Source organism: Zootoca vivipara, chromosome Z1 (genome assembly GCF_965207765.1).
Source record: "Zootoca vivipara chromosome Z1, rZooViv2.hap1.1, whole genome shotgun sequence".
Classification (NCBI taxonomy): domain Eukaryota; kingdom Metazoa; phylum Chordata; class Lepidosauria; order Squamata; family Lacertidae; genus Zootoca; species Zootoca vivipara.
Genome location: NC_142583.1, coordinates 2,781,963 through 2,796,348, shown reverse-complemented (window position 1 = coordinate 2,796,348; position 14,386 = coordinate 2,781,963). Strand labels below are relative to the sequence as shown.

Sequence of the window (14,386 nt, the reverse complement as noted above, 5' to 3'; positions counted from 1 at the left end):
CCTTTACACAGGCACCTGGAGAAGTGAAATAGTCTTGCAGTGGAATTATGATGTTGGAGAAGTGGAATGGAACCATGGATGGAGAGATTACAGAATATTCTGCGCTGGCAGAGACAGAGCTGAGAGAGAAGGATTCTGTGTACAATTTGGAGTGAATTTAGAGAGAAAAGCTTTTTAAAACTTCTCGTTTCTTTTTTTGAGTGGTTTCTACTCTGGATCACTGAGGAGACTGTACACACATGATGGAGATGGCTGGCTGGTGAATGACCCTGCGTGAAAGGCTGAAAAGGGAAGATCTCCCAGGGTGGGAGAAGAAAGGGAAGATCCCAGGTGAGAGCTAGGAGGGTCCAGCCCTTTCTGAGTGACACTTGATTAGGTTCTACCTCTGAAAGATGGCTTTGTATTTACTTTGCTTTTTCATTTTTAGTTAGTTTGCTTTATATTGTATTGTAGGATGAAAAAGTTTCAATATAAATTTATTGGGGGGGGGCGGAATAATTCAAATAAATTAACTTTTCTCCCTAGTTAAGTCCAGAAAGTAAATCAAAGGTATAAATAATAAAACCTTTTAAAACACCATAATACCTCAGTAGCTGTCATCCTGGTCCTTTGTTCCAGCTCTTCAGTCACAACTGGATGAATTTCTTTGCTGTCTAACAAAAGCAATTTAAATGTTTATATTCATTTGATTATACTGCTTGCAATGTTATTGCTGTCTTGCAATATGTGATATCATCTATTAATTGCATTCCTTCATAGAGTTCTTTGTCTAGAACCCCAAGCATCACTCTATTAATATGTTATTTTAACAGCAAGCTCAGTATTCAGCATGTTCTTGCAGGCATCCTCAAACTACATTCCTCTTGGGGGATGAAATGGGCATACAGTGTCCCTGTTGTGCCTTTTGCTCTCTTCAGTAAAGAATTTACAATTAAATTTACTTGCAAGATTCCTTCCTCTCTGTGGCATTTTATGACCATGTCATTACCGAGGAGGCAGGCTTAGTCGTTGTCTGAGGACTATCCCTGCCTCCGGGTCTGGTCTTGACCGGATGAATACTGGAATCAACAAGGGATACCCACACGACCTGAAGGTACTGCTGTGCAATGCCAGGTCAATGATTCATAAGACCACTGCCATCCATGACTTGATCGCGGATGGAGGACTTGACCTGGCATGTGTAACAGAGACTTGGTTGGATGAAGCAGATGGGCCTGTTTTAGCTGCTGCGTTTCTCTTGTGGGTGGGGAGGGGGGGTTGCAGTGATTTTTAGAAAGTCATTAGTTTGCACCAGGCGTCCTATTGGGAAGACCCAGTTCTCTGAGTGCATGTTCTGGAAGTTGGGCAATAGGGGCAGTACGAGCTGCTTCAGGCCATGGAGGACGTTCGCCTGGAGACACCTAGTTTGGTTGTCCTAGGGGATTTTAATATCCATGCCGACACGACCTTACAAGAGGCTGCTCGGGACTTTGTGGAAAGCATGGCCTCCATGGGGCTGTCCCTGAATAAGTCTGGCCCAACTCATAGCTGCGGACATGCCTTGGACCTGGTGTTTACCTCTATGGATGTTGGTGATCTGACACTAAGTAAAAGCGAAACTAAAGAAGTGCCATGGTCAGATCACTACCTGGTGCAACTGGACTTCTCCGCGACCCTTCCCCTCTGCAGGGAGGTGGGATCGATTCGGATGGTCCGCCCCCACCCCTTAATGGATCCAAATGGTTTCCAGAGAGTGGTAGGGGATGCTTTATCCCATGTTGATGGCCTTTCAGCAGATTCCCTGGTGGCCCGCTGGAATGTGGAGTTAACCAGGGCTATTGACCATTTGGCTCCGAAGCGCCCTCTCTGATTGCATGGAGCCCGGCAGCCCCATGGTTTTCCACAGATCTGAGGGCAAGGAAACAATCGCTGAGACGACTAGAGCGCCGGTGGCGGATAACTCATTCTGAAGCTGACCGGACACGGGTTATAGCTCAATGTCGAGCCTACCAAGTGGCAGTAGCGACGGCAAAGAAGACTTTCTTCACCGCCTCTATTGCATATGCAGAAAGCAGCAGCAGGAGACTTTTTCAGGTGGTTCGCAGTTTAATGGAACCACCTGCTGCATCGGGGCCCAGCATGGGCCACATGATCTCCTGCAATGATTTTGCAAAGTTTTTTGCAGATAAAGTCGCTCAGATTCGGGAAGAGGTAAACTCCACTGTGGGAGCAGGGCTGGGGTGGGAGAGTGCTAGAATCCTGTCTAGTCCAGTTGCGTGGGATCCATTCCAATCTGTTACCTCCGAGGATGTGGACAGGCTGCTTGGACAAGTGAAACCAACCACCTGCCTCCTTGATCCTTGCCCATCCTGGCTTATAAAAGCTAGCTGGGAACAGCTGGGTGATGGGCTTCGCGGGTTGGTGAATGCTTCTCTCTGTGAGGGAGTCTTCCCAGACCCGCTGAAACAGGCGGTTATTAAACTGCTTCTCAAAAAACCATCTTTAGATGCGGCCAATATGGCCAACTATCGCCCAGTCTCAAATCTTCCATTCTTGGGCACGGTGATTGAGCGAGTGGTTGCTGAACAACTCCAGGCACGCCTGGAAGAAGCGGACCATTTGGATCCCTTCCAGTCGGGATTCAGGCCTCATCATGGGACTGAAACTGCGTTGGCCACACTGGTTGATGACCTCCGGCGGGCTAGGGACAAATATGTGAGCTGTTTCCTAGTTCTGCTGGATCTCTCAGCGGCTTTTGACACCATCGACCATAACATCCCTCTGGACCGTCTAGAGGGGTTGCGAGCTGGGGGCACTGTCATGCAGTGGTTCCGCTCCTTCCTCCTGGGCCATGTTCAAAAAGTGGTGGTGGGGGATGAGTGTTCGGACCCCTGGGCTCTCACTTGTGGGGTGCCTCAGGGCTCTGTCCTCTCCCCCATGCTTTTTAACATCTACATGCAGCCATTGGGAGAGATCATCAGGGGGTTTGGGCTGGGTGTTCATCAGTATGCCGATGATACCCAGCTCTACCTCTCTTTCAAATCAGAACCAGTGAAGGCAGTGAAGGTCCTGTGTGAGTGCCGGGAGGCGGTTGGAGGATGGATGGCGGCTAACAGATTGAGGTTGAATCCTGACAAGACAGAAGTACTGTTTGTGGGGGACAGGAGGTGGGCAGGTGTGGAGGACTCCCTGGTCCTGAATGGGGTAACTGTGCCCCTGAAGGACCAGGTGCGCAGCCTGGGAGTCATTTTGGACTCACAGCTGTCCATGGAGGCGCAGGTCAGTTCTGTGTCCAGGGCAGCTGTCTATCAGCTCCATCTGGTACGCAGGCTGAGACCCTACCTGCCTGCAGACTGTCTCGCCAGAGTGGTGCATGCTCTAGGTATCTCCTGCTTGGACTACTGCAATGCGCTCTATGTGGGGCTACCTTTGAAGGTGACCCGGAAACAACTAATCCAGAATGCAGCAGCTAGATTGGTGACTGGGAGCAGCCGCCGAGACCACATAACACCGGTCTTGAAAGATCTACATTGGCTCCCAGTACGTTTCCGAGCACAGTTCAAAGTGTTGGTGCTGACCTTTAAAGCCCTAAATGGCCTCGGTCCAGTATACCTGAAGGAGCGTCTCCACCCCCATCGTTCTGCCCAGACACTGAGGCCCAGTACTGAGGGCCTTCTGGCCGTTCCCTCGTTGCGAGAAGCCAAGTTGCAGGGAACCAGACAGAGGGCCTTCTCAGTGGTGGCGCCCGCCCTGTGGAACGCCCTCCCATCAGATGTTAAAGAGAAAAACAGCTACCAGATTTTTGGAAGACATCTGAAGGCAGCCCTGTTTAGGGAGGCTTTTAATGTTTAATAGATTATTTCATTTCATTTTTCTATTGGAAGCCGCCCAGAGTGGCTGGGGAAACCCAGCCAGATGGGTGGGGTATAAATAAATTATTATTATTATTATTATTATTATTATTATTATTATTATTATTATTATTATTATCTAGGCAAAAGGAAGCAAATATCTCGCTCCATTCAGGCTATGCTACAAGATTAATAATCTTGATGGAAGCTTCTGGTACAGGTTCCATTCTTTGTGTTTCATTAGGAACTACAGTAGTGGGTTTAAAATAACTAAGCCTTCCATGATATGGCATCAGAGAATATCCCAGTTAGAAAGTTAAACATGAACTTTATTGCGTGTTTCACAAAACAGAACAGTTCTAGAAATTTCTAACTCTTCCAGATACAGTGGTGCCTCGCTAGACGAAATTAATTCGTTCCACGGGTCTTTTCTTATAGCGAAAAATTCGTCTAGCGAATCCCATAGGAATGCACTGAATTTTTTTTTACTTTTTTTTGCCCATAGGAACGCATTAATTGAATTTCAATGCATTCCTATGGGAAACCACGATTCGCTAGACAAATTTTTCGTAAAACGCATTCGTCTAGCGAGGCAAGCTCCGCTCGAAAAATCCTTTCGTTAAGCGGAAGTTTCGTTAAGCAGGGCATTCGTTAAGCGAGGCACCACTGTATAGCCAAATCCAATATAACCCTAGTGACGAAAGAATGTAATATTTACACACCAAGATTTCAAAGGTATAGGATTGTCAGACAACTTCCAATTTTATTAAGGCTTTGATTCTTTGCACTACTTCATACTTCATCAGTTACTGTTTCAAAGTGCCCCCACTATCTGAAGTCAGATGTGGCAGCTAAAGAGTGTGGGTGGTATTCAAGTACGTTTTACTCAGTTTAAATTACCCATTGAAGTTATTCTACCTGACTTAGTCATGTTAATTCATTTCAATGGGTATTGCCACATAAAACCTACCTGCCGGATACCTAAACCAATATATTTTGGGCAGCAGGCAGAGAGACCTTTTGTTTCCCAAGAATTTTAACCTCAGGTGCATATTCTCTCTGCTGTGGTTTTAGCACCATGATTCACTGAATTTTATTGATCGTTGCCACCTTTTTTGGAAATTTGATTTCAGGGGTTTCATAGAAATGTTGTTAATAAAACTGTTTATAGTGGTATATAATTTTTTTCTAAATAACAAAAAAATGAAGGTTTCATGCTAGCAAATAGCCTAGCTGCTATCCTTAAAATTCTAAAGTTGACCCTAATCCTGTTCTTAGCTAAATTATATTAAATAGGAAAATCTCAGGTTTGTTTACTATTTTAATTCTTTGTATATTTGATAAAATGCAGGCAGTCTGCTTATGTATGCTAACTGGCTCCAAAGTCTAACTTCCTACACACCTCAACCAAGTCATTAAATTCCAAAATCTCATAATATTACAGTACATAAGGAACTTACCAGACTGATATTCTGCATTCCCTTGAGAAAACGCTTCCTCTTCGTGATGGCCATCCACTTTAGCACTTATGTCAGCCAAGTGACTACCCTGAACTGTTCCTCCTCCAAGTGCTTTGTCCTTGGAATTTCCCCCCAATTCGACAAGTAATGAAGTCGAGCATTTCCTGTTGGGGAGATCCATTGTTTCACCAAGGTCAGTTTCTAATACTGGCTTGTGACTAATATAGTCTATTGCTAAATTCACATCCCCACTTTTCTGTTCCAGTGGCATACCAGATGGAACTTCAGTTTGTTGCCTACTCTCTTGGGTTCTGTATTCATGCACGCGGTCTTCAGTGGATGTTCCATCACTGACAGAAGGGTTCAAAATTTCTGTGCCAAGACTTTCTCCTTTGCTATCAGATTGCACTATATTTTCAGGCATTTCTGTGCTTGTGGTGTCATCTGTGGTTAATTCTTCCAAAGCACCCTCAGGTTCCCCCTGATGGAATCTTTGGCTTTCTCTTTGAAGCACATGTTCATCTTCAACTTCTTTGCTTGAAAATTCAAGTGGGGTTTTCTCTGAGACAGCCACAGCGGAAACACTGTCACAATCTTCCACTATTCCGGCTGCTATACTATCCTCTGGCTTGTCTGCACTCAAGAGAACCAACTGTTTGTCAGGTTTAGCAGTGGCAACACTAAGTCCAAGAGCATCATACTCTCCTCCCCTTTGAACCAAAATTACAGCACTCTGGTTGTTTTTTTCAGTGCTTTGAACCACTAATTCAATCTCTTGGCTTGTAGCTTCCTGAACATGTTCTGCTCCATCTGTGGAAACTCCAGCACCCTTAGTTCTTTCTTTAACTTCTACTGGCACAAATGCACCATGGATGGTTTTGTCACATCCTTCTGTAGTAGAGATAGTGGAAGTCTCAAACCTTCCTTGGGTTCTACAGACTTGATCAATCTCTTGTGTCTCAACAGGAGACACAGAAGTCTCAAACTGTTCTACTGAGCTTGTTGACATCGTAGCTGTGTCAGCAGTTTGCTCCAATCTTAAGGGGAAATGTTCATCTGCATCTTCAGTTCTTTCCTGGGAAACGGAAGCCTCTAACTCTTCAACTATGCTTGTGGAAATCACAGTGCATTCGTCCCTTTCCTCTTTGCTATGGACTGTATTACTTTCATCAGCACCTCCAGTTGACATACTGGGCATGGGAATAGCGTCCATTTCCACAGTAGTGGTCTTTTCTGCAGCTTGTATAGTAAGAAATGCACTTTTGCTATCTTCTATCATTGCACTTGGCATAGGGGCTTCAAATTCTTCCAAGATACTTGTAGAAACGTTATTTTGTTTACTAGCAGTTCCATCCTGATTCATGTATTCAACAGCTGTGCTAGGCGTAGGGGTGTTGACATCTTCTGTGCTGATGAGGCTTGGGGTTTCCTCAAGGTTTTCAACTGTTTTTGCCACAAGTTGTGTTTGATCAATGTGCTTAGCAGAAGACTGTGCAGAGGCAGGGCACACTTTGACCACACTTGTAGAGATGGCCTCACCTTCACTTCTCTCATCTTCATTGGCAGATGCTGAGAGAATAGCTACTTTCTTTGGGCCCATCCCAAACAGGCCTTCAGATTTCCTGATATCTATGAAAGATGTGGCATCCTCATTCTTCTCTTCCACAGAAGACTCTTGATCTATACCTTGCTTTGAGGTTGCACTAATCACGTCACATTCATAATTCTCAGGAAATTGAGTCGCTTCTTTTGCACCAAACGCCATAACATTTTCAATGGCCACACCAACACTAGTGGTACTACTTTCAACTACTCCCTTTGTACTGTTGTGGAGATCATCCATTTTCAAGTCTTTCTCTAAGCCTGTCATGCTGTCAACAGCACCTTTATCGACACCCGAGGTCAGCTCACCCAGGTCAGTTCTAAGCTGGCCTGCAGCAAGGCAGATGGAGGAACTTCCACTTTCTGTGGCTCCAACACAAATCAGCATTCTTTCTTCTGTTCCTGTACAGGTCAAAGTCTGTTCCGCTTCTTCGTTCCCTCTCCCTGTACTAGTAACAAAATTTTCACCTTCTTCGTCGTCTTCTTTTGCACCAGTGCTAGTCACACAACCTTCATCGTCATAGGAACCTTGACTGACATCAATGATGTTCGTTTCAGCTCTAGCTGCTGTACTGTCTGTGGCAAACTCGTATTTTTCTTGTGTATCTGAAGCTGCTGCAAAACCTTCATTGCTGTCCTCCAAACCAGTACACGCAGCTGCAGCTTCAGGGCCATCTTCTGCTGTTATGCCTGTGCTGGTGACGGCACTCTCACCATTCACAATGTCTTCACTCTTGTCAGCATGCGGCCCAGTTGCCACATTGTTCACCGTCTGAGCACACACGCCAGTCACAGCACGCTCATCTTGCGAGTCAGTACCAGTCACTGAGCAGATGGCAGAGCCAGAACTTCCTCTTTCGACAGCCGTACATGTCACGGCACCCTCAGTAGCTTTAGCATGCTCACTTCCAGCTGCATTACTCTGAAATTCATCTGGGTTTTCACTTGTCACAGGTCTATCCTTCGCTTCAGTACCCGCACTGGTTACAGCACCATCACTTTCTACTTCACTGAGGCAGGTAGTAGCACTGTCAAGGTTGCTTGTACCGCTACAGACTGAAGCCACACACCTTTCTTCAGAACCTGCACTGGTTACAGCATCGTCTTTCTCTTCTGCTTCAACACTATTCACAGTCTGTTCCAGTTCTACCCTACTTTCATTGATTAATGGTTTAGAATGCTCTTCTGCATAATTCACAATGCACTCTCCACTTTCTTCCTCCTTTGTACTGGTTGAGGAACTTTCACACACAGTAAGTCCTTCAGTGCCAACACCACTTTCTTCAGTTGCTGTGACAGGACATTCATCAAAGCACTTTTGTGATATGGAATGAGCACCTTCCTTATTTGGGGTCCAACATCCCACAGTGAAACCTTCATCCGCTTCTATACTTGTACAGCTCAAAGCAGTCTCACTTTTTTCTTCTGAGCAAGTAATAGTGGCATCACCTTCTCTTTGCAAATGGATTGATGCACCTTCTTCACTTTGGCTTCCTCCAGTGCTAGTAGCTGTTACAGCACTCCCAGCAGTTCTCTCTGTGCTTGTCCCTATAACAGTCACATCCGTCTCCATGCTATTGCTGATGCTAGCACAACTGCTGCTTCCTACACTGCTGCCTACTACATTGTTTTCATTTTTATATTCAGCGACTCTTCTTAAATCACCTCCTTGTTTACTAGCCATCATGGACATTTCACCCATTTCTTCTGGAGTGTTCTTGGGGACTGACCCTGAAGACAACTCTATTACAGCATTGACAGTATGGTTTTCATTTGTTTTGTCTTTGTTTGCACATACCTCTGTAAATACTACAGTTGGGCTGGTCATTTGATCACTCTTAATACTGCCAGTTAAACCAATTCCAGTACGCTTTTGCATCGTACCTTCTTGAATGCATATAAAACCACTCGTTTTCTCTTCAGTCACTTCTTTACAACTTAAGTGCCCTTTGTCACCTGTATTAGAAATTTCCATGTCAGTCATATCACTCTCTTTTATGTTACCATCCAATACAATGCTACCACGCTGTTCTGTTTTAGCAGTATGTGCCTGATTGTCTGAAATTGTATCTTTATTAGCTGGCCTATCCAAATTAAAAGATTCCTCCATAGATACATCACTCAAAGGGTTTTTGACTTCTGCAACAGTCACTTCCATAGATTTTTGATGGACAACACCTTCATTTGATAACTGCTTGGTTGGAGAACTGCTTTCTTCACTTTTAAAGGCATCACTTGGCACATCCATTTCCTTCATAGGAGTATTTTCAAACTTTTGTTTGGGGTTACTGAAACCAGAAGGGGAAGATTTTGAGATTTCCTTTGTAGGCAAAGTTTTATTCAACTCATGCATTGAATTATGATGCATTTGGTCTTTGGCATTGTTTTTAAATTTAGTTTCTTGTTGTGAATTATTACTGATTTCTTCTTTAGGCTGAGTTATTTGATGCTGTGCATTACTGTCCCTTTGTTCTGACTGTATTTCCATTGGCTCTTGGCATTCTTCAGAATGTAACATGTGCCCACTAGTCCAGACTGACGTTTCTGCTGACGATTTTTCTTCTATACCTATTTCTTGGAATGAAAAACTTCCCTTTCTGCTTTCATTAGCTGATTTTTTAGTTGTTCTTTTATCTGTGAGCAGATTTTCTTGCAACTTTGCATGAGTCTCTACTTGTTTAACACCTTTGCTATCTGGTTTGTTGTCATCTTCTCTCTTTCTCGTGTCCTTACTATTATGCTTCAAATTTCTGCTCTTGTGACCTTCAACTGACATTTTCCTTTCCAGTCTTGAACTACTCAAATCTTTATCACTTTTATTTCTCTCTTTTGCGGATGATGATTTTTCTACTGACTGTGACTTAACTCGATGACTGAAGTCTTTTTGAGAACTACTAACTGAATGTGCTCCACTGTCAGGGTCCAATTCTACAGAATTTTCTTCAAAACCTTTACTTTCAGTTTTGGATTTACACTGCTTATCTGGATCACTCTCTTCTGAATTAGGCCCGGATTTCTGTTCTGATTCCTGCTTGGAGGAACTTTCTTGAAGTTCAGGTATTTTGCCTTGCTTGCTGTGACTCTTGGACCTGGACTTTAACAGTAACTTCTCTTCCAAAGCATTCTTTGATTTTCGCCTGTCTTTGTATATATTATCACCTTGTTTTAAGGTGTTATCAGAGTTTGTCGATTCTGCATCATGTTTGTCTTCTGAGTAACCTTCCCCTTTCCTTGATGTCACAAAACTATGTTGCTTTGATGTACCCTGAGACTCTTTCTGTGGCCTTAAATCACCTGACAGTCTTTTAGACTTGTGGTCTGCTCTGGATTTATCTATAGAACCCGGCCTGTCTTTTCTGTTTTCTTTACGTGAACTTTCTTCATTTTTAAAAGCATGTTCAGAAACACTTTTCAGATCTTTGCTGTTTGCTGATGTTTTCCTTTCACTTCTGTGCTTATTCTTCCGTTCAGCTTTGTCATCTGAAAGAGATTTTGTTAGCTGGCTATGCTTCTGAAGATTCTCCTCGCTTTTCAGCCCTTTCTCAGATGGCAAATTTTCAGCCTCATCACCTGCTTTATGAAACACATCTCCTTTACATTTATGCTTAATTAATAATTTATCTTCAGAAATACTTTTATCTTTTTCATTTTTATCTTTTGATGATCTGGCCTCTTTCCTGGGTGCACTTCTAAAACTTTGGATTTCTGAATCATCCTTTTTAACATGCTTTTCATTTTTAAGTATATTTTTCTGCTTTTGAGGTTCTTCTGAGCTGGTCTCTGCTCTATCAATCTGAGATTTGGGGTCTCGGGGCTCAGTATCTTGCTGCATTCCTTCCACCTGAGAAGTAGATGGTCTTCTTTTGTGTTCTTTTTCTACCTTGGAATCATTTCTGTTTTCATCAGCTGAATGCACCGTCTCTGAAAGTCTTCTCACAAGTTTAATTGCTTCATTTTTGCCTTGACTGGCCTTCACTTCTTTTGAGGAGGGCTTTTCAACACCCTACAATATAAAAAGGCAAGTATGATTTCTTTGCGCAAAATGCTATTTTCACCTGAATTATGTCAAAGCCCATGCTCACTGTCTGAATTTAATTTAATTGGAAGAATTAACTGCATAGCCATTTTAACAAGACACACCTTATTTCTTCCTCCACATTGATAAAACTATCAAATCAACCTCTGGCTTGGAAGTTAATACTGGTAAACTTTATGTTAAGCAAGAAGATGATGACAAACTATGAATAAACAAATTAGTTTCACTGGAATCAACAGGGACATATTCCAGAATTCAAGCCAGCCAGATAACAGATCAGGTTGGAGAACCTTCTTGGCCTGGCAAGCTAGATCTCTCTTTCTCTCTCTGAAGACCAATTTGGACAGATGGGCGTGGCAGCCAGCATATCAACCACCTAACTTCATTATGACGTCAGATTATTGACAGGTAGATGAGCTAACCCACTAGTTAAAAGTTCCTTGCACAGCACTTTCCAAGCACCCAACAGCCAGTTGGTTGGGAACCTAGTTGTTAAGGCTTTCCAGCAGTGTCTCTACAGATGCAGGGCAGGTGGGTGTGGTTAGGGGAAAACAGACCCAAAGCTTAGCTGACCAGAATATTGTGCAGCATGTAATTTTGTAAATTAAATCATTTTTAAAAGGTTAATAGTAATCTAGCTTAAATCTTAGTAGTTAAGATTTTCTTCATTATACTAATGGCTTAAAACAGGCACCCCCAAACTGCGGCCCTCCAGATGTTTTGGCCTACAACTCCCATGATCCCTGGCTAACAGGACCAGTGGTCGGGGAAGATGGGAATTGTAGTCCAAAACATCTGGAGAGCCGAAGTTTGGGGATGCCTGGCTTAAAACCTATACAACAGTATTGCAGTGCAGACAAGACTAGTTCATATCTTTGAATTTTAAAGGTACAGATCAAGCTTACAGTCTTACAGAACAAGAACCAAAGTTTAAATTAGGGACTTACTTCAGTAATCTTCCGAGGTTCTCCAGGATCCTCCTCAAGCTGTTCACATTTTTTCTTCTTGCTGTCTTCTTCATGCCTGAAAGAATAATAAAAAAGGGATGTCTTGGGTTACAACTCCCATCATCACCTATCAGTGCAGCCAATGGTCATGGTTTATGGGCCTAATACCGTGGTTCCCAATGTGGGGCACATGCCCCACAGGGGGGGGGCAATTTGATTTTTAAGGGAAGTAATTTGGAAGCTTGAGTAGACCAGGTTAATGGCCTTTTAGGCTTGCTCCATGTGAACAGGAGTTCACTTTTTTACTAATAAGAATTATATGTCATGGGGGGCATCAGGATTTTAGAGATGCTTAGGTGAGGCATGGTCAAAAAAAGGTTGGGAACCACCGGCCTAAAACATCTACAGGCTGGGGGAGGCTGCAATGCCTAGTGCAAGTATGGACGTAATTCCCTGTAGCAGCTCTACAAATTTCTTCAAGTGGAGCTGTCTCCCCAAAGCTGCAGAGGCAGCAGATAGTCTAATAGTGTCCACCAGGATATACTTTAGAATTTCAACACTGCTGGCAGATTAAATGAGAGTAATATACTCTAAGTAAAATATTGTTCCTGGAATCTAAAGGAAATAATGAGGGCCTTATAATTTCACAAGGGCTTAGCAGGATCCAAAGAGAACCCAAGTGCACAACACACGAGAGCAAGATTGACTTGGATAAAGGGAAGGCCAATTCTTGAAGTTAATGGATGGCTGAATATTAGGGATAAAAGATAGGTCTGGACAAAAAGAATGCTTTATTTTTGAAATATACAGAACTAGGTTTGTTTTTTAAGATAAAGCTCCTGTTTGCATTGGGGATGCTACAATTGGGGGGGGGGGAGGCAAATTCGAGCCTTAAATGGAAAGACCCCAAGAACCCTGCAGAGACTCCTGGGGGGCGACAGATGCACCAAGGGTGAAGGAAGGTGGGATGGAAGAACTCTCCTCACACTAGTGGGTTTGCTGAAAAGATGTCTTCCCATACTTTCATTAATGCTAGAAAAGGGCTAAAACAGAATGCAGCCTGACATCTCAGTTGTACTTCAAAAATAGTTAAGACGTCATTAACTGAAGCTCTCTGGGATCAAGACTTTCCTGCAATGCGCTCTCTTAAAAGACTGCTGCCTGCTACTAACATGATCTTGGGTGGGTGAACTGTGAGACCAGAGGTTTGTGAACCTTAGAGGGGGTTCAAACTATTTCAGACTGTATCTCTACTACTTTCAAAGGATTTGCACTTTGTAATATGCAAAACGTACTAATTTTATGTACCTTGACTCTCTCTTCCTTTTCCTGCTGAGGGCTACTTTCTTTTCTAAAAATCTTTGTTCTTTCAGCACATCCTTGATGCTGGCTCCGCTGGCTTTCAATTCAAGTCCTCTGGCAGGAGTCTCTTCCAGGTTTTGAGTGCTTCTACCTAGAACGACACAGTAAAGTCTCAAGCTGAAATTTCTGATATTGTTATTTTGGATGCAAAATGAAATAAATTGTTTGGAGAGTACTAAATTAAGTATACACTCTCTTCTGCAAAAAGGCAACTAACTCGCAAATAGAAAACAGCACAAGAAATGTTCGTCTGAAGTACAGCTCAGCACCTTGATTTGCACATTTCAGTGTTTTTGTTTTTTCTGCAGCTTTCTGTTTCCGCTTTTCTTCAAGTTTTTCTCTGTTAAGCCTTCTCCTTAGCAGTCTCTCTTCTTTTTCTCTAGCCTAAAGATAAGAAAATGGGAGTTCATATGATGGGATCCAAAGCATGTTTTCACTACCCCACTTCCAGCAGCAGCCTCTATGTCTCCCCAGAAACCTTCCCTGAAGGCTAGAAGAGCATCTTCCATGGCACTCAATGAGGTATGAAGGACTGTTCCAAGAAAGCAAAACCTGAAAACCCTATTCTTGTCATGCACAGGCTTCTCTAGATGCTGGGCATAACTGTTTACGTTTTATTGAAAAAAACCCCACAATATGATTTTTAAAAACCTAACAACCCTTTCGATTGTACTTTCTTGTCTGCAAAGTAAACCCCCTCTCCCCAGAAATTGTAATCAAGCAAATTAACTCAATTTGGACACAGTACCAATCTATTCTGAAATGTAAAACAAAACCCTCTCCAATGGACAGAAGTTCATCCGAAGAAGAAATTAAGAGTTCCTCAAGACATGACTACTGGACATAAGCACACCAGAGCCAAGTCTGCAGAAATGCCTCTTGAAAAGACTGGAGGTCAAAAGAGGTTTCACTAGGAATGGCTGACTGCCACATTAATTGATAATCAGCATGAGGCTTGAGAATGGCACAACACTGGTCCAAACTGTACTAGTTTTGTTCCAAGCATTCCAAAATAGGTCAGAACAAAGGAGAGAAGCAGTTTCTTATCCCTGAAATGTCTACGCATGTATTGTGTTTGCAGTTTAGATTGTTTTCTTGTTCTAATTTCTTTGCTAAACAAATGTTAAAAATAAATAAAAATAAACCAAA

The 14,386-nt window shown here is 43.0% G+C and overlaps 1 protein-coding gene across 4 annotated transcripts in view; it reads right to left on the bottom strand.

Annotated features, from left to right (window-relative positions):
* The window catches only part of BOD1L1 (biorientation of chromosomes in cell division 1 like 1), a 43,669-nt gene that overhangs the window by 18,027 nt on the left and 11,256 nt on the right, over positions 1-14,386 (bottom strand). For all 4 annotated transcript variants that reach the window (XR_015946912.1, XR_015946913.1, XM_035112021.3 and 1 more), the window contains exons 7-11: positions 13,507-13,621; positions 13,184-13,328; positions 11,876-11,951; positions 5,291-10,895; positions 586-653 (exon numbers count right to left, since the gene is read on the bottom strand). Coding sequence is in view for 2 of the 4 variants with exons in the window: in XM_035112021.3 (XP_034967912.3) it covers positions 586-653; positions 5,291-10,895; positions 11,876-11,951; positions 13,184-13,328; positions 13,507-13,621 (6,009 nt within the window). In the remaining 2 variants the exon portion in view is untranslated. The remainder of the gene's footprint in view (positions 1-585; positions 654-5,290; positions 10,896-11,875; positions 11,952-13,183; positions 13,329-13,506; positions 13,622-14,386) is intronic.